The sequence below is a fragment of the Elephas maximus genome, chromosome 20, assembly GCF_024166365.1.
Source record: "Elephas maximus indicus isolate mEleMax1 chromosome 20, mEleMax1 primary haplotype, whole genome shotgun sequence".
NCBI lineage: Eukaryota > Metazoa > Chordata > Mammalia > Proboscidea > Elephantidae > Elephas > Elephas maximus.
Window position 1 is genome coordinate 11,157,337 of NC_064838.1, and position 26,322 is coordinate 11,183,658.

Here is a 26,322-nt window from a genome sequence, read left to right on the forward strand (position 1 = left end):
TTTCATAAGGCTTTCTTGTGCCTGTGGATTCTGAGCCGCATTTATTTGTTTTTAACAATCTTTTTGTGTGTTTTAGGTGAAACTTTACACATTAAATTAGGTTCCCTTTTAACAATTGTTATACAAATTCTTCTGTGCCCTTGGTTACAATTTTTACAATGAGTCAGCATTCTCATTGTTTCCATTCTGTTTGATCTGTTTCCATTAATCTAGCTTCCTTTCCCCTCCTTGCCTTTTCATCTTTGTTTTTGGGTAAATGTTGACCATTTGGTCTCATATAGGTCATTGTTTAAGGGGCCATATTACTTACAGGTGATAATGTTTATTTTATAAGCCAATCTATTATTTGGCTGAAAGGTGACCTGCAGAAATAGCTTCAATTCCAAGTTCAAAGGTTATCTTAGGGCAATAGTCTTGGAGGTTCCTCTAGTCTGCATCGGCCCAGTAGGTCTGGCCTTTTTTAGGAATTTGAGTTTTGTTCTACGTTTTTCTCCCATTCTATCCGAGACCTTCTATTGTGTCCCTGCTCAGAATGGTCAATTGTGGCAGCTGGGCACTATCTAGTTCTTCTGGTCTCAGGTTAAAAGAGGCTCTGTTCTGTGTAGGCTGTTAGTCCTGTGGACTAGTTTCTTCTTCGAGCTTTTGATTTCCTTCATTCTTCTTTGCTCCACATGAACAGAGAACAATAGCTATATCTTAGATGGCTGCTTACAAGCTTTTAAGACCCCAGATGCTATTCACCATTAGGATGTAAGACATTATCTTTGTGAACTATGTTATGCCAATTGACTAAGTTGTCTCCTAAGGCAATGGTCCCAGGCCTTTTAAGCCAGTAAATCAATCCTGCGAGCTGTGTGGATACGTCTAGGAAGCCTCTGTAACTGTGCCCCTCTGTGGTGTGTTATATATGTGGATATATATGTCACACACACAAATATGTGTATATATATATGCTTACAGATACACCTATATATGTGTGTACCTTTACTCAGATATGCCTTCCTATACACATATATGCATCCACATCTACCTATGTAACCACACACATACTTTTTGGTTGTTTTTACTGTTGTTGCAACAGTGTATATGTTACAGCATTTACTGAAATTGTTCCTTTTTCTCATGTACTTCTCAGTGTCTTTATTTATCATGGTCAGGTTGTGCTGACTTCACCCATGTTTGGTCTTACCTTTCCCATCACCGAAAGTAACAAGTGTCTACTATCTAGAATGTGATTCCCCCTTTTCTTTCTGTATGTATATCCATTCTTGACTTTTTATAATAGTCCATACAATATTTGTCTGTTCGTGATTGACTTATTTCATTTAGCATAGTGTCCTCCAGATTCATCCATGTTATAAAGTGTTTCACAGACTCCTCATTATTCTTTATAGCTGCATGTATGTATGTACCACAATTTGTTTATCCATTCCTCCATTGATGGGCACTTAGATTGTTTCCATCTTTTTGTCATTGTAAGTAATACTGCAATGAACATAGGTGACATACGTCTATTCATGTCATTGCTCTTGTATCTCTAGGATATATACCTAGGAGTGGGATCGCTGGATCATAAGGTATTTCTATTTCTAGCTTTTTGAGGAAGCGCCATATTGTTTTCCATATTGGTTGTACCGTCTTATAATTCCACCAGCAATGTATAAGAGTTTCAATCCCCCCACAACCTCGCTGGCATTTGTTGTTTTCTGTTTTGTTTTTATCATTGCCATTTTTACAGGGGCAAGATGGTATCTCATTGTAGTTTTGATTTGTGTCTCTCTAGTGGCTAATGATCACTAGAATCTTTTCATGTATTTGTTGGCTGCCTGAATGTCCTCTTTGGTGAAGTGTCTGTTCATGTCCTTTGCTCATTTTTTGATTGGATTGTTTGTCTTTTTGTTGTTGAGTTGTTCAAGTTTTCTATATATTTTAGAGATTAGACCCTTATCAGATATGTTTGCCGAAGATTTTTTCTCAGTCTGTAGGTTCTCTTTTTACTCTCTTGATAAAGCCTTTTTTTTCTTTTATAATTTTTATTGTGCTTTAAGTGAAAGTTTACAAATCAAGTCAGTCTCTCATACAAAAACCCATATACACCTTGCTACATACTCCCAATTGCTCTCCCCCTAATGAGACAGCCCACACCCTCCCTCCACTCTCTCTTTTCATGTCCATTTCACCAGCTTCTAACCCCCTCTACCCTCTCATTTCCCCTCCAGGCAGGAGATGCCAACATAGTCTCAAGTGTCCCCCTGATCCAAGAAGCTCACCACCATCCCTCTCTAGCCCATTGTCAAGTCCAACCCATGTCTGAGGAGTTGGCTTTGGGAATGGTTCCTGTCTTGGGCTAACAGAAGGTCTGGGGGCCATGACCACCAGGGTCCTTCTAGTCTCAGTCAGACCATTAAGTCTGGTCTTTTTATGAGAATTTGAGTCTGCATCCCACTGCTCTCCTGCTCCCTCAGGGGTTCTCTGTTATGTTCCCTGTCAGGGCAGTCATCGGTTGTAGCCGGGCACCATCTAGTTCTTCTGGTCTCAGGCTGATGTAGTCTCTGGTTTATGTGGCCCTTTCTGTCTCTTGGGCTTGTAATTACCTTGTGTCCTTGGTGTTCTTCATTCTCCTTTGATCCAGGTGGGTTGAGACTCATTGATGCATCTTAGATGGCCACTTGCTAGTGTTTGAGACCCCAGATGCCACTCTTCAAAGTGGAAAGCAGAAGGTTTTCTTAATAGATTTTATTATGCCAATTGACTTAGCTGTCCCCTGAAACCATGGTCCCCAAACCCCTGCCCCTGCTACACTGGCATTCGAAGCATTCAGTTTATTCAGGAAACTTCTTTGCTTTTGGTTTAGTCCAGTTGTGCTGACCTCCCCTGTATTGTATGTTGTTTTTCCCTTCACCTAAAGTAGTTCTTATCTACTATCTGATTAGTGAAAACCCCTCTCCCACCCTCCCTCCCTCCCCCCTCTCATAACCACAAAAGAATATTTTCTTCTCAGTTTAAACTAAGTCTCAAATTCTTATAATAGTCTTTTGGTAAAGACTTTTGATGAGCGTAAGTATTTAATTTTTAGCAGGTCCCAGTTCTCTAATTTATCTTCTATCATTTGTGCATTTTTTGTTTTGTTTGATAGGCTATTTATGCTGAAAATTATGTCCCTTAGTTTTGACCCTATGTTTTCATCCAGGAGCTTCATAGTTTTAGCTTTAACATTTAGGTTTTTGATCCATTTTGAATTAGTTTTTGTGCATGGTATGAAGTATGGATCCTGATTCATTTTTCTGCATATGGATATCCAGTTTTGCCAACACCATTTGTTAAAGAGACTTTTTTCTTCCCCCATTGGATGTACTGTTTGACCCTTCGTTGAAGATCGGCTCCTTACCTTCCCACTTCTTCATTCTTGTCACCAGCCACTCTTACTGCTCCGTCTCCCTCTCAGCCCCATCCACTTACTACTGTCTGATAGTCTGCCCTTAGGCAGGTGGCTTAATTTCTCTGACCCTCAGTATCTTTATCTATTTTGGTTGTTATTGTTAGCTGCTGCTGAGTCAGCCAAGGTGTTGAAAATAGCCAAGAGGTGAGTGTCAAGCCACAACAAAGACAGTTTAATACCGATTAGGTTAATCCAGCAAGAGCAGCTCAAGCATGCCAAAGACTGGGGGAGAGGCAATAGCCAGGAAGTGAGCAGGAGGAGGGGCTCTGTGTGGGGCCCAGGGGCTAAGGAGGCCACTCACTGCCTTCCTGGCCTCACGCCAAGCATCCAATTGGACTCATCTGGCAACTGTACCAACGACCCAGCTCCTTAGGATCCAGGGGCCGTAGAAATCAATCTAGAAAACAGAAGGGCAGACTCTTAAGAAGCAGATCAAAAAACACATTAGGAGCAGAAAGCGCAAATACTTCATTACAAATATTATGAAGGAAATGCCTCCATTCCTCCATTGGTTTAGCAATGCTCATCGTTCACTGATACTCTTCTCAAACGCCTAAGGCCTTTGAGAGCAGCGGGGACTCACCTTGTAGTGTGAGAGTGGGAGATAATTATTCTGTGACTGAGAACGGGAGATGGGAAGATGTGTGTATTAGTTGTCTAGTGCTGCTATAACAGAAACACCAGAAGTGAGTGGCTTTAACAAACAGAAATTTATTCTGTCACAGTTTAGGAGACTAGAAGTCAGAATTCAGGGCACCAGCTCCAGGGGAAGGCTTTGTCTTTCTGCCAGCTCTGGGGGAAGGTCCTTGTCATCAGTCTTCCCCTGGTCTAGGAGTTTCTCAGTACAGGGACCCCAGGTCCAAAGGACATGCTCTACCCCAGCTCTTCTTTCTTAGTGCTCCCTGTCTTCTCTGTTTGCTTCTCTCTTTTATATCTCAAAAGAGATTGACTCAAGATGCAATCTAATCCTGTAGATTGTGTCCTGCCTCATTGACATCATATAAGTTGGGATTTACAACACACAGGATAATTACATCAATCACAAAATGGAGGACAGCCACACAATACTGGGAATCATGACTTAGCCAAGTTGAAACACATTTTGAAGGGACACAATTCAGTCCATAACAACATGTTTTACTCTTAATATAGCAGCTCTCTTTTAAACCACTCTTGTACCCACTGTTATTTCTCAGTTCAGCAGATAAAAGCAGAGACTGGGTGTACTCACAGGCATTTTATAAACAATCTCATTAACCTCTCATTGGACAGATGAGAAGCAGAATTTTGACCTGCCCAATATCACCCAGAGAGTAAGCATGGTGCCGAGGCTGGAACCAGGCCTCTGACTCTGGGAGCAGGTTGTACTGTCAGTGCCTGGGTATGCAGGCCTGCAGGGGCCTGGAAGGGACCCTTAGTGGTTCCACAGCTTTCAGGGCAGGGAAGACAGTCAGCTGTTTCTGGTGCTCAGTGTACTTGAGCCTGCTCAGTGGGATGGAGAAGGGAAACTGTCCTGGATGTATTCTTTCCTTGGTTAGAATGTTCTGTCATGATCCTGGCACTTGCGACCCTAGTTGGCTCTGGGATGGAGGCCGTGGTCACTGCTCTGGCAGCCTTCCTGTTTGTCCTACATTTTCACTTGGTCAGCTCTCTGTGTGGGGCATCCAGCTGCATCAACAGAGAAGTATTGGAAGGGGAAACATCGGGGAAGCTAAGGACTCAGGAGGGCATCTGGTGGATGCACACCCTGAAACACCTGCTGTCAGCACTCGGTCAGGCGCAAACTCCTTGCCCTTGAGGAGCCCCGTCCTTCAGGAGCTCACAGACAAGCTGATTGCAAACACCAGACATTTCATTGTCTTGTGGGAAGTGTTAAGACAAGTCAGGGGAAAGCCGGCTCTAAGACTCTGAGCTTTTCACAAGGTAGAACAGTGCTGGAATGTCAAGTGATTGCCATTTGGTGGTGGGATTCATTATGCTTTTCTGTTCTTGAGTGTGAATTACATTTAATTAAGAAAAAGAGCTTAAAGAGGAAAAGAGTATCTTAAGCTGCCTTGGGAATGAATGACTGAACTATATAAATCCTCATTCTTCTTTCCTTTTTCCCCCGAGGTCACATTGTACCATGGATGCTTATTTTTCATGGAAGACACTCCATATCTTTATAACCTCCAGTACCAAGTTGTTACTCTGTAACTGGGAAATAGAAATACCAAGGAACTGGTGGGGATTAAGAGAAAGAGCTCTGAGCTAGGAGTGGATGGAACCAGCTTATTGTACCTGTTTATTACTGTCTAGCTGGCTGGCCTTGAGCAGGCGGCTTAACCTCTCTGACCCTCAGTATCTTTTTATTGTGGTTGTTGTTAGCTGCTGTTGACTCGGCCTCTGACTCATGGCAGCCCCATACAGTATGGAACAAAATGCTGCCTGGTCCTACACCATCCCCATGACCATTGCGGCTCTACCCTTGTGATTCAAAGCATTCTTATTGGCTGATTTTTGGAAGTAGATCTCCAGACCTTTCCTCCTAGCCCATCTTAGTCTGGAAGGCCTGCTGAAACCTATTCAGCATCATAGCAACACACAAGCCTTTGCTGCCAGATGACTAATGGCTACACATTAGGGGCACTGGCCAGGAATTGAGTCCTGGTCTCCCACAGGGAAGGCAAGAATTCTACCCCTGAACCACCACTGCCCCTCGTCTTCATTTATAGACTGGGGTAATACTGCTTGCCTTTCCTACTTGTATGGGCTGCTGTAAGGACCAAATGAGGCAACCATAGGAAGATTTAAGAACATGCTAATGGAAGATTAACAATGGTTATGTTGTGATACCTTACTTATTTGTGGCAGATGGTTAGTTTTTGCCTCGGTTTCTGAAGGGGGAGGGTAGGTGAGTTGCTTTTAAAGTCAGCTCACATCTTGGGAATTTTCTTTAACCTGGGATGAGGGCTCCCCTTTTCTCTTTTGTCCTGATGCTTTCATGGCAAATAACTTTACTGGCCGAAATCCTAAAAATCTGCTTTCCCTGAAGACCCTGACAGTGCTCGCTGAGCATGCGGTCAAGATCTAAAATGCATTTTGTGCAACTGATGAAAATTCCAGAGTTCTGAAGCTTTCTCTTCAGTCTTAAACTTCTCTTGAGGCCTTGACAGAGCCTGATGAAAGGTCTACCTTGTGCACATAGGGGCCTGACTGGCATGTTGGAGGACTGGAAGATGTCAGGGCGTTAAAGCGAGGAGTGGAGAGCAACATTGAGGAAAGCATGAAGCTCTGGTAGGAACAGCGTAAATTCCAGGAGCCCGAGTCCTTCTGGAATGCCAGCTAAGCTAAGAGGCCAGGTCCTCCTTATCCTGCAAGCTGATGGTCTTGTTACTGTAGTTGCAGCTAGAGATTTTCCCACACCCAGCATCCAAGGTGCCCAGAGCTTCTTGGAGAGCTCTGAAAGATGGAAGCTAAGATTAGGATAATGAAAGTGGGGGTGGGGAGCCTTCCAGCAAAGGCTGCCAGTCTGCCAAGAAGTGGGCACATTGCAGAGACCTGGTTGACTAGATATGCCATCAGGAAGACCTGCACGGAACCAGCAACAGCTCCTTCCAGTGGCTGCCGGGCTGGAGGCAACCCCTGAGAGAAGCAGGCCCAAGACAGCCTCGGGTCTTTCCAGAGTGCCTTGACATGAGCCACTTGGCCTCCCTGGGCCTCAGTGACAGAGCCTGGGTCTTGGGGCTGCTGTGTGAGGAATAGAGTATTTGTGAAATGCTTTCCCAGGTGGGAACTGCTCTTGCTGAACAAATGCTTGTGGGTAATGACCATGTGAAACACGACAGGAATGTACTCATTAAAACTGGAGATAAGTGGCCTGCACCTGCCCCCTCCCTGTGAACCACACCAGGAGACTGCTTCTGTGGCGCTTGTTGTTTGCTCTGCCATAGCCCATACTATAGCACCAGGATGGGTGGTGTGTGGCAGAGTTAATTCAGACACTTTCGAACACCTGCTCTACATGAGACGAATGCAAAGGTGACTCACTCTCCCCTTGTCGATGGACTCAGTCTAGGTAGGGGAATGGACTGATAACAATCTTAACATGGAGTGAACAGTCCTATTGTAAGGTATGACTACAGCACTGTGGGGCGCAGGACCGGAGCGTAAGTCATTTTGCCCGAGGGTGGACTGACACATAGGAGTTCACGCTGTAAAGGAGGATGGCAGGGCAGGAAGGCGAAGGCCCCCAGGCAGCAGGACAGCACTTGAGGGTTTGAGAATGGTAGGGGCCAGCGCTGGTGATTCCCCGCTGTCTTTGTGCAGGCTGAGCGCTGTGACTGGAGAGGGAAGATGGCACCATCCTGTAGGGGCTGAGGGAAGGCAGGGTCAGGTCTAGGGGGGGCAGGTGGTTGTAGCTGAGTCTTGGGCAGGCATTTGAGGAGCTGAGGTGTGTTCCAGGCAAAGTGTCCAGCCTCGAACTGCATTTGGAAACACAACATTTGGGCGGGCTGTGCTGGCAGAGGGAGGCTGCAGGGGTGGGCTGGGCCTCGGCTAGACTGATGCTGGGGGCTCAGGCAGCACCCGCTCTGGCCCACCCTGAGCAGCACTGAGGAGCTGAGCCAAGCAAGGGAGCTGGCTCTCCCCCAGGCTACACCTGGCTACCAACTCTCCTCTGTGAGGGGCCCAGGCATGAGGTCCTCCCAGGTGGTCCCGTCATGCGCCAGGGGTGAGCCCCCAGGGTAGGCAAGGCTAGGGTGTCTGCAAAGAGGTCAGACCATGCCGGCACGCTGCAGGAGTCATTGCCCTGGTGATGGAAGAGGCCCTGGACTTGGGGGGCTGGCACACTGAGGCTCGCATTCTTCACATCACCCTGCATGCAGAGGTCTGCAGGATGCAGAGGATTGGGGCCAGACGGAAATGCTTGGAGAGCAAGCAGTCCACTAAGGAGGGAGCCTAGGCTCAAGGGGTAGCGTGGGCTCCATGCTGGGTGGGTGGAAGGGGATGCCTCAGAGGAAAGGTGAAGGAACAGGACCTGAGGACTGCCTCGGTGTGGGAGGGAGTGGGGAGCAGGGCTGAGGGTAAAGGGTGAATGTGTGGCAAGGCCCCACTGCCAGCTGTGACAGCTTCCATGCGTCCCCTGGGTCACATTGCTGATGGTTCACATAGCTGCCGCTCCACCTCTCAGCCTTTCCCACACATACACAGGCCTTAGCCACGCTGTTGAGTCCCCTTGTCCCTGTCCCACCCATCAGCCAATCTCCAAACACCCTGAGATGGGCCTCTCTCCCTCCTCACGCTCTCTTTCCCGCCTTCACGTCTCCTCCTCCTATCCATTTTCCTTCCTTCCTCCTCTTCCAGGTGTAGGGGGCCAGGTGACCACTGCTGAAAGTGGGACTCAGCATTCTGGAGGGGAGCGTGGCGGGGGGGCAGTTTTGAAAAGGGGCTAATGCTTCTTTACCCTCCTTGAACCCGGTTTACCACCTTGCCCCCCATTGGCTGATTTTCAAGAGAAGGAACCAGCAAGAAGGGTGCACACTTAGAGCCCTTTGAAGCACCTGGGCCGAGGCCACATGGCTGACTCGTGTTCCTCTGTATCCTAGGACCTGAGCTCCTTCGCCATGCCACTTCTGGATGGAGACCTGGAGAGTGCAGAAAAGCATTCTCGCAAGGTAAGCTGCCTTTCTCACAGCTCACGGGGGGACCCACTGAGATGCCACCTCTCACTGTGGATACTGGGACAGGTCACTGCACAGGCCAAGCCCCTATCCGCACCTGCTGCCCCATCTGAGAGTGCTCTGGGGGGCTCTCCCCTGGTCCTCCTTCTGCCTCTGGGCCAGTGGAGGCATGGAGAAAGAGTAGCAATGAGCTGGGCCCCAAGGGGGCAAGTAGCAAAGCAAGGAGGCTGACAGCATCGATGGACATGAGGTTTGGGGTCACCTGTGATTTTTGGTTACTCTCCTTCACAGATACAAGTACCTCAACCTATCCTGCCTCCCCCCCTCACCCCGCAACAGGCCAATGTCAGTCTCCCCTTCCACCCGGTTTTACCCCCATCCCTTGTCTCATGCCACTGCCCTCCTCCTCCTTTTCATCCTCAGTGTTGCTTTTCCTGGGCCTCTCTTAGCTCCTTGCTCTCCTGCCCTAACACTGAGGAATTTCTCCTCCATTGGGAAGCCCATGTCTCCACAAGGCTGTTGGCTGTACTGGACCCAGATGCCCAGTGACAGCATGCGAGGGCAGAGGGCAGAGGGGATAAAAGCTGCCCTGGGAGGGGTGGGGTAAGCAAGAAAGGGTGGAAGGGCTGCCTGGGGTGGGAGCCCTGCACCTCAGACCCCTGTGATGGGGATTTGAGGAAGGTGCTGCTGGCAGCGAGCCAGGTGAGAGAGGGGTGTGCGCAGGCCTGAGAGTGGAGGTGTAGAGTAAAGCCTAACTCTCGGGCTCTTGGTGATGCCAGCTGAGACTAGGGCAGGAAAAAGCCAATCTATTCCTTAAGCATTTTGAATTACATGCAATTGAATTAACAAGTTGGTTTGGACCTGTGGGGCAAAACTGGCTCTGCTCGCTGCCTGCCCTGCAACAAGCAATCCGTTAGCAGTGATCGGCCCAGCCAGAAATGGCTCGCAGAGGAGGCAGCAGCTGCAGCCTCCAGAGCTTCCTGGGCTAGCAGGGAAGAAGTGGAGGGCCTAGAGGAGCAGCGGCCTGGTCAGGCCCAGCTGTAGGACTCAGTGTTTGCTGTCACAAAATGCTTCCTTCACACAGGCTTTGGACTAGGGGAAAGACACCCAGAGCTGCTCTGGCTGGGGCGGGGCCGGTAGGGCTGGAGTCTGGTAATCCCACCCTGACCCAAGCTTGGTTCTCCAGAAGGGTTCCTGAGTAAAGTTGTTGTCACAAATGAATGGTACCTGGACAGAAAAGGACCCTGACAGCTTTCTTACCACCACCCAACATTGACTCAGAACTTTGGTGGCATTGGTGGTAGTGTTGGGGAAGTCTAGGACGTGGCCTTACCCTCTCACAGGGTTAGGAGAGACGACGCCAACTTATGAGAAGGTGACTGGTTATATTAGACAGCATCACTAAGCACGTGGCTTAGCAACAGTGGCTGCAGAGGACTGAAGGAACCTAAGTTCCTGTTTTACTGGGAAGGTCTTTGTTCTCGTTCTAACATATTCATTTTTTTTTAATTGTAGTAAAGTGTATATAACAAACTATTTACCATTTCAACCATTTTGACACTGATTATATTCACTATGTTGTGTAACCATCACCACCATCCATTTCCAGATTTTTTCACCACCCTGAACAGAAACTCAGTAAAACGTATTCTTTAACAGCACACTCTTTCTCCCTGTATCTTTTAGCACCTGGTGTGACCTGGAGATGGGGCCATAGATGCGAAGTGTTCGTGTTGGGAAGGGAAGGGAGGGGATGGATGCTTAGGATTCCCATTGGCTTCGTTGCCCATGACTGTTCCCTCGGCCTCCCCTACCCCAACCCCAGCCCCATCCCAGTGTTGCCCATCCCTAGAGGGCAGACACTTCCTCCTTCTGACCTGACAACTGTTGGTTCCACTTTCCATTAGATCCCAGTAGCCTTGAATTTCTACTGGTTTTGCAAGGCCCACCCTTTTTGCTAGCAGGTTAGGTGACTGTTTACATGAACTAGCCTCCAAATTGCCTGGGAAGGGCTTCCCTCTTCCCCAGCCAAATTCTCTCCCTTATGTTAGCAGTCAGTTCAAAATGTAAATTACCCCTAAAAAGGAGCACATGGTTTAAATTCTTACTGGCATCTAGCCCTTTCCGAGGATAAGTTTTGATAACGAGTGCCTTGGGCTGCCATAAAATATTCCACAAACGGAGTGGCTTATAAGCCCAGAAATGTATTGTCTCACAGTTCTGGAGGCTACAAGTCCAAATTCAGGGAGTCAGCCATGAAGCCTCTACAGGAAAATTCCTACTTGTCTCTCCTGGCTTCTGGCACACCTAGGCATTCCTTGGCTTGCAGTTGCAGCATAACTCCATAGCTGCATGGCCATCTGCCTTTTGTCTGTTTCTCATTTCCTCTTTTATAAGGATACTACTCAGATTGGATTGGGGCCCACCCTACTCCAGGATAATCTTGTGTTAATTTAGCTGATAACATCTGCAAAGACGCTATTCCCAAACAAGGTCAAGTTGACGGGTACTAGGATTAGGACTTCACACATCTTTTTGGGAGACATAATTCAGACTGTAACAGCAAAGTAGAAAGAAGATCAGGAGATGCTGCCAGGCTCTTACAGAGGAGAGGAGGGAGGTTGTGAGACTAGGGAGGTGAGGAAGGGCTCTGCAGGAGCCTCTGATGTCCCTGAGGAGGCAATGCAACCAGGAGCCAGAGGAGAGCAGTGGCCATGGAAGCTGTGATGATTCCTGCCCCTGGAGCTCTTGTTAGGCTATGATGCCCCATGTGAGAGCCTCTGAGAGAGCCACACCTCTGAAGCAGGTGTGGGTGGGTGGAAGCTTGCAATTGTGAATTCAGATGTGAAAGATACGATCATGTTTCTTAATTTTAAGGTAACTTAAATCTAATTCCAAGTCCCCCATCCCACTAGTTTGATGGGAATGTTCATTTTTGTCATTAATGGGGCTTCCTTCCTAGACTCATTCAAGTTCCCGGGGTCCCATACAGCACGTACACTAATTTTATAAATAAGGAAAATGGCCTTCAGAACAGTGAAAAGACTTTCCATGGTCACATGACTCCCTAACAATTGAGCCAAGGCTGAACCCAGCTTATTTGATTCTTAGTCCAGTATGTTTTTGACTGTACCTGTGGCAGATGGGGTGGCGAACTCAGAGGTAGTGACTGAGGTAAAGCAGAGGGGTGTTGTTGTTGTTAGGTGCTGTCGAGTCTGTTCCGACTCACAGCGACCCTATGTACAACAGAACGAAAGGAGAGGGCTAGCAGCCTACAATACCGCAGCATGCTTCTTGCCCCTCTGGCTTGTCTCCGCATCCTGGTAGCTTGTGAACCAGATCCCCATCCCCTTAGGGAATCCTTCCTCTTTGGGCATGGTGACTGGAAAGCTTCCGTGCCTGCCAAGCTAAATCTCCATCTGATACTTGGTGGCCTGCTCCATTTTCTAGGTACCACTTAAAGGAAGATAGAGAAGGTAGAGCTGGCCTTGCTGTCAGCAGTCCCAGTCAGGCTTACTTGACCATCACTGTCTTTAACACCAACTGATACAGGTTAGAGAAACAAGGAACAGGGGCCTGCCGAGCTCCACTCTTTACCCCTCTCTCTGGTGTCCTTTCCCCAAAAGGGAGCACTGTTGTATAACATGTTTCTGTGCAGAATCTGCTGGTCCCCTTCAATCTGCACAGCTGGATAGTGGGGTTCCTTGGGCTGGGGTCTGCAGAGCAAGGCAGCATCATCCAGCACCTTGCAGTCACATGAAGTGACTGAATAGTGAAGGGCTGTTAAAATGGAGGTTCCAGTTTGGGGTTCCCATGTCATCTCAACTGTTACTAATGGAATCCTTTTTGGAGTTTCCCTTCCCCTCACTGCTGTCTTTCAAACTACAGACCTTTTTCTTCCTTTAGAATGCACCCAAGCCTCTCCTCCCTCAAGGCTCCACATGACCATGGGTTTTCTTCTCTTGATCTGGGACAGTCGCCCAGCTCCCCTGTTCATCTTTCCTGGTAACTTGCCTTCACTGTAACCTTGGACAAGACATTTGCTTTCTCTGAACCTGTAATGATAACCCTTACCTTTATTATGTGTGTAATAATGCCAGCACCCAGAACTACCCCAGTGGTAGGTCCCTGGATGAAGGGTGATCTTAGTACATCACTTCTTAGGCGTGGAGAGTGAAATCTACTTTAGAAGAAATGCAGCCAACCATCACTTCCCTGGATGATGCAGAGTGCTTCCCTGGTGCCCCTTGATACCTGCAGACTCTGGATCTTGCAGTCTGTCTCTCTAGGCTCCTCTCCCTGAGAATTTCAGGCCCTTTCTGTTTGACCTCGTGGGTGCCTACAGGCCTCAGACTGAGCTGTCCCGCCTCCAGCTGGCAGACTCCTTGGAGTGGTGCCAAGCTAAATCTGGACCCCAGGACTGGGGTCCCTTACCCTGCCCCGCTTGAATCAGTTTCCCAGGGAGGAGTCTCCCTGACTTTTTCCCTGCTGCTCTCTGGGTCCCAAGGATCCATATGTGTACCTTACCTTGAGGCTCACCTTTCCTAGCCTCCCTTCTGGGGCCCCTGAGGATGCCTGTTGTCTAGTCTTTTGATCACCCTGGCCTCTCTTGAGTTGGCCCCACTGGACCCTCACTCACTCTGACATACCTGGAACAATCTTCTTCCCTGGTGGGAAACTGGGCCTCTCCTCCCCTTCCTTCTTCCCTGGTGGGAAGTTGGGTCTCACCTCCCTTCCCTCTCTGTTTTGGCACCAGCCTCAGTGCCAATTCTCTACCAGCCTCTATGAAGCCAACAGACACTCTGAGCCTCTAGGTGCTTTGTGCATCAAACCTAGGACTCATCCAACTAAAATCCTCAGAGGATCCTCTGTGACGGCTTGATAAAGGCAGAGCTATAGCCAGCCACGGTGGCTGTCACTGCTGCTCCTTATTTGTACTGCTGCCTAGCCCACCCCAGCTGGAAACAGAGCAGGTGGATAGGGCTTCCAAAGTCAGCCTGGGGCCTCACTGTCCACGAGTACGATTCTACCCGCAGTCTCGCATAAGAGATGGCCAGTTGAGCAGATACAGGACCCACACTTTTGGGCCATTTTCAAGGAGAAGAGGGAAGGCCTGCCTCCTGGGCCCTCCTCAGGCTTGACTTCCTGGTGCCTGGCCTGGTGGGCCTGGGAATCCCGTTCAGTAGAATCCTGAGGTTCCTCATCACCTATCAGCCTTGCTGGGCATTCGAGGCCCTTTGTGACAGGTTTTCCAGTGGTGTTTGGCTCAACTTTCCCCATAACCTATCTGTAGAGGCCCCCCTGGACTCCTTCTTCTGGCCCAGGCCCACCTGAAGCTCACCTGGCTTTCCAGGCCCTCCCTGGGTGCCCTATGACAGGCAGGTTTTTACCCTCTGGAAACTTTCTTCATCAGCGCCATCCTTACAGGGCTGTGTCTTGCCTAATGCTGTAGCTGTTGGTCTGCCATTCTCTGAGAGCTCTTGAGGACCTCGGCCTTAGCTTACCTGTGTCTCTTCACCATGGTTCTAAGCACCGGGCAACTCCTCTTCCTCCTTGTTGCAAGGATCGTGGTTAAACATGAAGGCTATCTTTGGGCCTAGCTTTTCAAGTAGCTCCTAAAAGTGACTTTAGCAGCTTAACAGTCAACCTCTGGACCTCATGCTTGACCCTGACCCCTGTGATATTCCCCAGGCCTTCCTACAGATCTTTCTGCTGCTCTCTGGGGTGTGCAGTGTGATGGGTAAGGGGGTAGGCTCGGAGGTCAGACTCCTGCCCCACCTCTTAAAAGCATTATGATCTAAACCTCTGTGCCCTCAACCAGCACCTTCTCCTGCCTTCTGGTTCAGTAACACTCAGTGCAAGATGATGAGGGAGACACAATGGAGGCTTCCAGAATAGTCTGTTTCAAGTAAATTTGGCTGTGCCATTCCCTTGCTTAAGATATGTCAGTGGTATCCTTCAGGAAAGGATGAGGTCCTCAGTGCAGTACACAGTGCCTGTCTGTGATTCAGCCCTGTGCTCTTTCCCACCCGATGTGCCACAAATATCAAGTGTCTCCTGGTACAGAACTCAGGAGATGAGAACTGATTCAGTACATGTGGTGTAGTCACTAGGTGCCAGAACTGTGAAATGCTGTGTTGTTGTTAGGTGCCATCAAGTTGGTTCTGACTCACAGTGATGAAACACTGCCTGGTCCTGCACCATCCTCAGAATCATTTTTATGCTGAAGCCCAGAGTGTTGCAGCCACTGTGTCAATCCGTCTTGTAGAGCATGGATTTTTTGCTGACCCTCTCTGCTTTATCAAGCATGATATCCTTCTCCAGGGACTGGTCCTCCCTGACAACGTGTCCAAAGTATGTGAGATGTAGTCTCACCATCCTTGCTTTTGGGGAGCATTCTGGTTGTACTTCTTGCAAGACAGATTTGTCCATTCTTTTGGCAGTCCATGGTATATTCAATATTCTTCTCCAACACCACAATTCAAAGGTATTAAATGCTGTACTTATATTGTACCCCTCATCTTCACAACCCTGTGAAAGCAGGCCTAGTGCCCTCATTTTATAGGCGAGAAAACTGAGATGGTAGAAACTAGAGCCAAGATTTGAATTTGAACCTCCTTCTCCAGAATCCTTGCTCACCCCCGCTTCTAGGCGCACTCTCTACTTCTTACCTGGGCTTTTCCCCATACTTTCTACCAACAACCCCCCCACACCCCCGTCTGTATGCACATTCCACCCACCACTGGAGGAGTCATTAAAAGTCTTTTTTTAATAATTCATTTTGTTTTTGCTGTTATTGTTGAGAATATACACAATAGGACATACACCAATTCAACAGTTTCTGCATGTAAAATTCAGTGACATTGATTACATTCTTCAAGTTGTGTGACCACTCTCACCCTCCTTTTCTGAATTGTTGTTCCCCCCTTAACAAACTCGCTGCCCCCTAAGTTTCCTATCTAATCTTTCAAGTTGCTGTTATCGATTTGTTCCCATATAACCCATTGTCGTTGAGTCAATTCCAACTCATAGTGACCCTATAGGACAGAGTAGAACTGCCCCATGTGGTTTCCAAGGAGCAGCGGGTGGACTCAAACTGCCCACCTTTTGTTAGCAGCCGTAGTGCTTAACCACTGTATCTATATTTCCAAAATATAGATACAGTAAAACCTGCAAGAACTGGAACTTGTGTAAGGTGGAAACCTGTCGGAGAAGGAAAACTCAAATATTTTTCATTAAAATGAGTGATAGAAAAGTGATAAGACTGCACCTTGCCAACGGTGGAAAACGAATGAGACCCAGAAAAACAAGGCAGTCCCATTGAGTTCTGGCTCTCATAGGTTTCACTGGAGATCTTAAAAGAGCATAATGCTCAAGGCAGACATTCTTTACAAGTTAAGCTGAACTACTGTTTCGTTTTTAGAAGACTTTAGGGGATGTTTCTGGTTTAGGGTTTAAAGATTATCTCAGGGCAGTAGATTCAGGGCTTCATCCTCCTCCATGCCCCCAGGAAGTCTGGAGTCCAGGAGAATATTAAATTCTGTTGTGCATTCCCCACTTTTGATCAAAGAGTCTTCTATAAAATCTTTGATCAAAACGTTCAGTAATGGTAGTTGGGCACCATCCAGTTCTTCTGATGTCTTGGCAAAGGGGACAGTTGTTCATAGAGGCAATTAGACATGCATTCCATATCCTCCTCCTGTACCTGACTCTGCTTCTTCCTCAGCTGCTCCCGGCAAATAAAAGTTATTCACGAGATGAGGAAAGGCTTCAGAAAGCCTGAATCTCCTAGGTGGGATAGTGGCTACATCAAATACAGACAGAATCTAAATGATTTTCAGATGAAATGGTTAAAAAGGAAGATTTCTGATTGCTCCTTTGTAGTGAGGTGAACTTCAGTCTGTTCTTCTGAGCCCCCAGCACTGTTTAGTGAAGGAGTAGCAAGGCTCCCATCTGATTCTTTAGGCCGGGTGGAGAATGCACAGGCAGAGGTCACACCCTGGGGTGGTTAATGGTGCTGAAGGTAGCACTGTGGCCTTGAGTGAGCTGCAAGCTGGGAGTCAGGGTGAGCCCTCTAGTGGTGGAAGCACTTACTTGGGTCTGGCCTCCACACAATGCCTGGAGCAGCGTGGCCGGGGCCTACCACTCAACCCTCAACAGGTGGGCTTGGACCCACGTTCTCAGCACTCTGCTGGTCACCAGCCAGGGTTTTTCAGGGCTTCCAGGGCCTGCAAGTTGACTTGGAAAGTGCTGGTCTGCTCTCTACCAGGCCTTGTGCTTGCCACTGTCAAGTCACTGTCCTTTCCTCCTGCTGGAGGGGGGAGCCCTCAATGGGGAGGCCTCTCTGCTCCAGTGTTGTAAGTTTTCCAAGTAATAAGAGAGAGCAGCTTAGCATAGGTTGACTGATTATTGTGCAACTGGTACTGTGCTGACGTTCATATGTGAATTCTCATCTGACCTCAAACAGCCCTATGAGGTGAGGGCACATTTTACAGATGAGGAAACTTAGGCTTAGAATGACTCAATAGCATGCCCAGGATCATACAGTAAGGGGGCTGAGCTGGGTGTTGAACCCAGGCATGCCCCACCGGGTGCATGGTCTGAAGCCCTTCTTGGCAGGAGCACATGCTTACAGGGCACACCTGGTATGTTGCTAAGTCTGTGAGTTGTATGTCTTGGCTTAAAATTATGGGGTTCATTCCTCAAAAAGTTAAACATAGGATTACCATATGGCCCAGCAATTCCACACCTAAGTATATACCCTAAAGAATTGAAAGAAAGGATTCTAACGGATATTTGTACACCAATGTTCGTTCAAGCACCATTCACGATCTCCAAAGGTTGAAACAACCTAAATGTCCATCAAAAAGTGAATGGATAAACAAAATGTAGCACATACGTACAGTGGAATACTACTCAGCCAGTAAGAGAAAGGGAGTCTTGATATATGATAAGCTATGAACCTTGAAAACATCATGCTGAGTGAATACGCCAGTCACAGAAGGACAAACATTGTAGGGGCCACTTATATGAAACATCTAGAATAGGAAAGTGCCTGGAGACCAAAGTGTGTTAGTGGCTACCAGGGGCTGGGGGAAGAGGAAATGGGAGTTATTGCTGAAGGGCCGCTGGAGTTTCTGTTTGGGGTGATGAAAAACTTTTGGGAATAGATAGTGGCAGTGGTTGCACGACATGGAGAATGTGATTCATGCCACTGGACTGTACACTTAAAAACGATTTAAATGGAGACTGGTTTGTAATATATATTTAACCATAATACCTTTCTTTAAAAAAAAAATTTGTGGGGTCCAATAATTTTTCAGCCTATACCTTATAGCTACAATTGTGAGTGATCAAGGAAGTGAGGGTCTGAGATTTTGGCTTGTGGATTTTGTTCTGACCTTGAGCAGCGTTCCTCTCATCCAGCGCCAGAGTTGCAGGGAGGAAAGCCCACAGTCTCCTAGTGCCAGGGTCCCTTGGGATGGAGCCGCAGGCCTGCTCCCTCCAGATCACAGGGATATGTGTCTCCTCCTTTGAGGTAGGGCAGGAGAACAATATTCCAGTGCAGTCATACCTTGAGGAGGACAGAAGAAAGGTCTTGAGAAGTAAAAGCCAGTAGGTAACCTAAAGGTTAAAGGAGTAAGAAGCATGGTATTGAGCCACCCATTCCCACTCCCCTTCTCCTTCCTCCCCTCCACCTCCTGCCCAGTCAGACTATAGATAGGCCACCCTTGGGTCCGGTGCTTATCCCACTCCATCCTGGGCAGAGGGCTGGGAGGGCCAGCTCATCTCGAGGGGCACTGGGCCAGCCAGTGTGACAATAGCAGGTCCAGGAGGTACCTCCACTTGTCTGTCTCTGCAGGTGGACAGCCCCTTCAGCTCGAGCAGCCCCTCCAAGGGCTTGTTCTCCAGAGGTCCCCAGCACCAGCCCTCCAGCCCCATGTCTGCTCCCGTGAGGCCCAAGACCAGCCCCGGCTCACCCAGAACCATGTTCCCGTTCTCCTACCAAGAGTCGCCCCCACGCTCCCCACGCCGCATGAGCTTCAGCGGCATCTTCCGCTCCTCGTCCAAAGAGTCGTCCCCGAGCTCCAACCCCTCTACCTCGCCTGGGGGCATCCGGTTCTTCTCCCGCTCCAAAAAAAGTAAGCATTGATGCTATTGTTTCAGGTGGATGCTGGGCTGTCGGGGCCTTCTCTACGTGGGGCTGGTGGCCAGTGGTGCCTGGGGCCCAGGAGCTGGTGGTGACTCTCAGTGACTGGGTGGGGGGTGCATGAGCCTGTGTCTGTTCCCCTGGGAACAAAGCCCTTCAGAACACAGATTCCACCTGTCGTTTTCCTCTTGCACTATATCCATCTGGTATGTCCTGGCCCCACGGGGTCACCGTAAATACCTTGTGAGACCCCCAGCGTGACCAGTAAGGACAACCAAGTGGGACCTGTGCCACCCCCGCCCCTGCCTTCTCTGAGAGGCAGTAGCACCAGGAAGCTAGGGTGAGCCCCACTTACCCAGGGCCGAAGGACCAAACTTTGCCCCCGTCAGCCGACATGTGCTACCACTCCCCGCTGACTGGTATTTGGGGGGTTGGAGTCTATCTGTTTCTGGTGGATCTGACTTTGTCTGTTGGGCCCTGAACATCAGGGCACAGACCTGAAGCTGATTTGCTGGAGAAGGGGTAGTGGTAGGAAACGCGTACGTTTAAGAGGGCATTCCTTAGGCTCGTGAGCGTCTGAGATCTGAGGATAAAATGGTCTCAGATTGGACACAGTCGATAATGTGAAATAACACAGGTAAAGCTGTAAAGGAGATGGGGCCCATCAGCTCCTTTCCTGATTTTCAGTGCCTCTCCCTCCTCTTGCCAACTCTCTCTGCCTCCTCTGGGGGAAGACAGTGATTGGGAGACCACATCTGCTCTCCAGCTCAGAGATTTGGTGTGTGTGCTCCTCTCCTTCCAGGCTGTCTGCATTCAAGAAGGCCTGCCTGGTTAGGGCAATCCAGTTGCTGTCCAGTTGACTAACTCATGTGATCCCATAAATGTCAGAGTAGAAGTGTGCTCCACTGGGTTTTCAATGGCTGAGTTTTCAGAAGTGGGTCACTAGGCCTTTCCTCTGAGGTGCCTCTGGGTGGACTTGAACCTCCAGTGTTTTGGTTAGCAGCCTAGTGCGTTAACTGTGTGCACCACCCAGGGATACTCAGCCTGAAAGATGAGTCCCAAGAGTAACACTTCAGTTCTTATGACTTATAAGGAAAGGAAATGGGGTGGGGGAGTCTCTTTTCTGTTTTGGTGGTGTGGGCTATGTTCCTAGTAACCCTGAGGTCATCCCTGAGGATGACTGCTCTTCCGTCTATGCATGAGTCTGACTGTAAACACACAGCCTGTAGCCTGATTGATGTGTGACCTGTGGCCCCGTGGCCCTTGTGGCAGGTCACTGGGTGAATGTGGGCAGAGACCCCGCATGCAAAGCCTGCAAGGAGGCAATGTGTTCTCGAACCGCAGTCATCACACGCTGGGCAGCATTTGTTTACTTGATGGACGTCCTGAGATCCTCAAGTGTTTCTTCAGGTACTGTGCCTAAGAGGAGAGAACATTGCCCCTGGCCTCCACCAGGGCACCCTGTTTCTTTAAAGGTGGTACCATGCGCGTGTGTTGGTGACCACAGAACTAGGCCTGGCTCTAAACTGTGCATTACCAGTTGGGTTGTGGGAGATGTGTGGGCGTAGGGTGGTGGGCCTGCTGACACCAGGGAAGTTTCTGAGGGCAGAAAGGGGCAAACAAGAGACCACGTCTGGGGGCCCAGGGGAGCCCCTCTGAAGCACGTCCCCCTGCAAGGTACCGAGTCAGGCTGAGGCAGCGTGTGTCCTGAGAGCAGAAGGCCAGCCCTGCAGCCAGTCCCTGGCCATGAGGTGGAGGTGGAGGAGGTCCTAGGACCCTGGTGAGGGCAGTAATTCAATAAATAAACAACCGAGACATGCCACTGATTTGGGAGCCAGAAATGGTCAGGCGGGGGACTTCCACCTTAGTCAGGTAGTGATGCACCCCACACCCAGAGGCTCGAGACAGAAAGGCAGGCCAGGAGCAGCAGACCACCCCCACCCAGTGCATCTCTGTGTGTCCATGCTCCCAGAACAAAATAGACTGCTTGACCCACTCAGCTGAAGTAGTTCTTGTGTGAAATTGGAGTTGGCTAAGAACCCCAGGAGGCTCGCAGGACTGAGATGTCTGCAGAGGCCACACAGAGCCCAGGTGAGGCATTCACGGGCCCCCAGGGTGAGCATCTATGCCCACGGGGGTTTGCCCAAGACCCTCCATGGATGGATACCTCTGCCAGACACCTCTTCCTGCACTGTCTGGAGGCAGAGGGGCACGCCTTCTCTACCCAAATGGGGAAAAGAGTCCTGGGCCTCATCGTCCTTTCTACATAACCCAATGAAGACACCCGTGCCTGTCGGGATGGAGCACCCCCGGCCCCTCTTTATATGTACCTACGGAGCCATGGGGCAGCACACTTTTCTCTAAGTCCACGTGCTTTCACCTAACTATGAGGCCTTTTTTCTCCCCAGCCACCTTGTAGAAATAATTTCTAGAGATTTGGACTCAAAGTACTTGTATGAAGAAAGGGAAACAGGGCCTGATCCAAGACCATAGACTTTTTATCCACATCAAGCTCATACACCACAGAAGCGATGGCTGGAGGAAGCGTTGGTCCAACCACCAGCCCTCATAGTGTGCTTTGCCCAAGTTTGCAGAGCAATGCCCCAGACACCTCTCTGGATCCCCCGTGGGTGGTTTGGGGCCACCATGGTTCTAATGGGCTGTTTACCATGTAGCCAGGACAGCCCCGGAGTGGGTGAGGCCCAGGACACCCAGGTGGGTGGGTTGGGCCAGAGCAGGCAGTCATGTGCTGGGGGTAGAGAGGAACCCTGGTTGGGGTAGGGACGGGGGCGAGTTGAAGGTGAACCCTGCTGAGGTGGACATGGGCGTGCAGTCACCATCCCTGGGGATGGGGCCTCAGATCATTCCAGACTTTAGTTACCTTCTACCTAGAGGTTTGGTACTGCCCGCTGCTCTGCTTAGGAATGAGCAATTCTTTAAGAGCTGAGCCCAGTAAATCATTTAAATTTCTTAAACTATTTCTCCTTTTCACTCTCTCGACCTTATTTATGAATTTTAGATTTTCATCCCTCTTCAACTGTTTTCTTTTAGTCCTTGCTGAACTTGCAGACCAATCAATAAGTACAGCTAGAAGGGGGTGTAAGGGAACTGTCTCATCCATCTAGTGCTGCTATAACAGACATACCAAAGTGGGTGGCTTTAACAAACAGAAATTAATTCTCTCATACTTTAGGAGGCCAGAAATCAAAATTCAGGGTGCCAGCTCTAGGGGAAGGTTTTCTGTCCCTGTTGGCTCTGGAAGAAGGTCCTTGTCTCTTTTGAGCTTCTGCTTTGGGCAATATTCATGTGGCTTGGCATCTCTCTTCCCCCATCTCTGTGTCTTTCACTTGCTTGTTTAATCTCTTTTATATCTCAAAAGAGATTGGTTTAAGACACACCCTACACTAATCCCGTCTCATTAACATTACAAAGACAACCCATTGGTGAAGATCTGATTCTTTGAAACCTAGGAGGCCTTGGCCCCATCCTTTGAGACCTAGAGGGCTCTGCTTCCCATGCTCTTTCCAACGATTTTGTTGAACTCTGAGCTGCTCCAGGGATGGTTCTTTTCTTTTCTTGGAGGGGAACAGATGTAGCTCCTTTGGCCTGTTTCCTGCCTGTAGAATTTCAAGAGGCAAACAGCACCTTCTTTCTCTCTGTCCCTTCCAGTGGTAGTTGGTTAGATCCATCAGTCACAGGTTTAATCTCTTTAACAAAAGATTGTGTGGCCACATCATTGGTGAACATTCTAGAACACATGGCATTAGTTCATACAACAGAATTTTTTAATCTTTAAGTTCTGTTTTCATTTTGCACAGTTCATTTTTAAGCCCATCTCTTTCCTCTCATGTTTCGCTATAAGCAGCAAGGAGAAATCACATGGGCCCCTTACAATCTTGCTTAGAAATCTCCTCAGCCAGATATTCACGTTCATCACTTATAAGTTCTACCTTCCACCAAACATCGGAACATAATTCAGACAAGTTCTTTGCCACTGCATAAAAATCATTGCCCTTCCTCCACTGTCCAATCGCGTGTTCATCATTTTCTTTTAAAGCCTCACCAGAAGTACATTTAAGGTCCACATCTAGCATGATTCTGTTGCTGGATCCACATGTATTTGCTAAAATGATAGAGACTTTCTCTATAGCTCTCTTCACCTCCTTCTGAGCCCTCACCAGACATCCATAATTCTACCAACAATCTCTTCAAGGCAATCTAGGCTTTTACTGTTAGGCACCTTAAGAGACTTCCAGCCTCTACCCAATTCTAAAACCACTTTCACATTTCTGTTAGAATAGGTTTCTGTTAGAGCAGCATCCCACTCGCAGTATCAAATGTCTTAGATTGTGTTCTCTAGAAGAGAAAAACCAGTGAAGCGTGTGTATATATAAATATAGAGAGAGATTTATCTCAAGGAAATGGCTCACATAGTTTTGGAGGCTGGCGAGTGCCAAATCTATGGGTCAGGCATCAGGCTGGAGGCTTCTCCTGATTGACGTGGTTGCAGGGACTGACGAACCTGAAATCGGCAGTCACAGGGAAGGCTGCTGGCTCATGGGGTTGTGGGAGCTGGTGAACCCCAAGATCTGCAGGTCAGGTGGCAGGCTGCTGGCTCATGTCCCCAAAACCAGAGGTCAGAGGATAAAGATTCAGATGCAGGTTTCAGTGGGTGCAGGCTTTGCTAGAACATCCGTATGTATTGGATGCAGACTACACCCCCAAGGAAATTCCCTTTTCAACTGTTTGGCTGTTCACTTTCAGATCACAAAATAGAGGATGATTACATCATTACATAACTACCAAACTACGTCATTACATAACTACAGAACCACTGAGAATCATGGCCCAGTCAAGTTGACACACAACCTTAACCATCACAGGAACCCTTCCGGGAGAGAAAACATGCATATCCTGATTTAGAGCATATATGTAACTTCTATTTTTAAAGCCCACCACCCATCTGTCAGTTTGTCATACTGTGTTGACTTTCGTGTTGCTGTGATGCTAAAAGCTATGTCACTGGTATTTCAAATACCTTCAGGATCACTCACGGTATACAGGTTTCAGCTAAGACAGACTTGGAAGAAGAGCCTGGCAATCTGTTTCCAAAACTCAGCTAATGAAAACCCTACGCATCACACTGTCTAATTACAAACAATCATGAAGATGGCACAGGACTGGGCAACGTTTTGTTCTGGTATACACAAGGTTGTCATGAGTCGGAGCTGACTTGACAGCAGCTAACCACGACAGTTTTTAAGGAGGATGCACACCAGGCTGCCAGTGACTAGCTCTGAGTAAAGGACTAGGATTGGACGTGGGAAGTCAAGGGAGACTGGGGCTTTATCACGGGCATTCAGATTTTTTGAGACTATTATTTATTGGTAACTAAAATTGAATACATTTTCAATACCTGTCAAGAGTTCAGGGCGGTGCTTTGCGACAGGGGGTGGCAGGGCTTGGCAGGAATGCCTGAGAATACCGGAGGGTCTGGCGTTGGTGCCAGGTGGAGAGCTGGGAGGGACAGTTAGAATACGGCACTGGAGCTGAGAAGGAGCTTGGGGAAGCGGACAGAAGGGTGGGCTCTCATTAGCCGAGTGTGAACGTGGTGGGGGCAGGGCAGATCTGAAGTTTCGCATCCCCTCCTCTGGGAGGGAGCCAGAGCTGAGGTGTGGGTGGGGGGAGGGAGGGACTGTCTGCACCGGGGTCGCAGCCGTGAAGGGGAAAGGTTGGGAAAGTGATGCCAGCCATGCCTCTGCTCTGGAGGCTACTGTGTACAGAGAACCCGCCTCGCTGCCTGCTGGGCACGTGCAGGCTCCAGCAGATTCCCTCACCTGTTCCTTAAGGAGCCAGAGGCCGAGGGAGGCGGGCAGTGGAGGCAGCAGAGCCGGGCATCTGTCTCTCTGTCTCACTCACTGCGGCAGGATGAGGAGTGCTCATGGGGGCTACACTCTCAGAGTGGGTCATCAGGACGATCCAAGACCTAGCTGCTTCCAAGGGACAGGCCAAGGGGCTGGGGGACAAGATCGGGGCTCAGGAGAGAGACGAGGAAACCCTTGGTCTGCCCAGCAAAGCTGCGGAGGCCTGTTGGCGGGGAGGGGCTTCATTATCCTCCCAGTTTCACCCTTAGAGCCCCTGCACGCCCAATGAATGTGCGCAGACCCCTACACTACCCAGCCAAAGTCCACTCTGGACCTCCTTTCTGAGCCCCATTTGTTTGCTTCCGAGCTTAATGACTGTAAATTGCTTTTTCCCAGGGCAGTAACGCAGACAGCTACTAGCAGTGCCGCAGCTGGGGCTATGCACCTTGGTGACTTCACACTTCCGCGGGGCCCCCCGGGACATGCTTGCCATAGGTGTGGACGTGGCCTGGGGTGTCGGGTGTTGAAGGGGCCAGACTTTCAGCTCCCTGGGCGGCCCTTCTGCTGCTTTTTTCTGTTCAGGATTTTAGAAGGCCCTTCTAAAGGTCTCCAGTTCTCTCTGGTAAGGTGCTATCAGGGTGAAGCCCATGCCTCCACTATCTGCCAGGCAGCCTTGGTGGACGCTGGAAGGCTACTGGATGGCCCCGGGCTGCTTACGGGACAAGACTGATCAGGTTAGGGCAGGGACAGATTACCCAATAAGCAAGGTAAGCACGTACCTAGGGCATCAACAAAACAGGGGCACCATTTGTCCTAAGCAAAGATGCATAGATACCAAGCAGACAGGACACAAGGAAAAGTGAGCACTGCAGTAGAAGGGAACTGGCACGGCACTAAATGGAATTGTTACTTTTTGCACATTTTGTATATGATAACAACTTTATTTTCCTTTTCATTTCGGACCAATTGGGTATAAGCTCACATTCAGTTCTCTGCCATCAACCACATAAGAACATGCCAGAGGCACTGCAATCACATGACTCATAAGGTATCTGGTCCTATGTAAAGTGAACCACAACACGTCTTCAGATTGAGCGTACACGTGTATTTCTGTCATGCTCTTTGCGATCCCTCTCGCCCCAACGGGTATCAGCAGTATTCCAATGACCTGTGAAGACGTATCCTCAAAGCACAGAAAGTGAGTGCGAA

The 26,322-nt window shown here is 48.9% G+C and overlaps 1 protein-coding gene across 6 annotated transcripts in view; it reads left to right on the top strand.

Annotated features, from left to right (window-relative positions):
• PRKAG2 (protein kinase AMP-activated non-catalytic subunit gamma 2) overlaps window positions 1-26,322 on the top strand; it is a 421,421-nt gene that overhangs the window by 108,317 nt on the left and 286,782 nt on the right. For 5 of the 6 annotated variants that reach the window (XM_049861967.1, XM_049861966.1, XM_049861962.1 and 2 more), the window contains exons 2-3: window positions 9,025-9,093; window positions 18,962-19,241. In XM_049861967.1, coding sequence (XP_049717924.1) covers window positions 9,025-9,093; window positions 18,962-19,241 — 349 coding nt within the window. The remainder of the gene's footprint in view (window positions 1-9,024; window positions 9,094-18,961; window positions 19,242-26,322) is intronic. The other variant, XM_049861965.1, reaches the window with a different exon arrangement.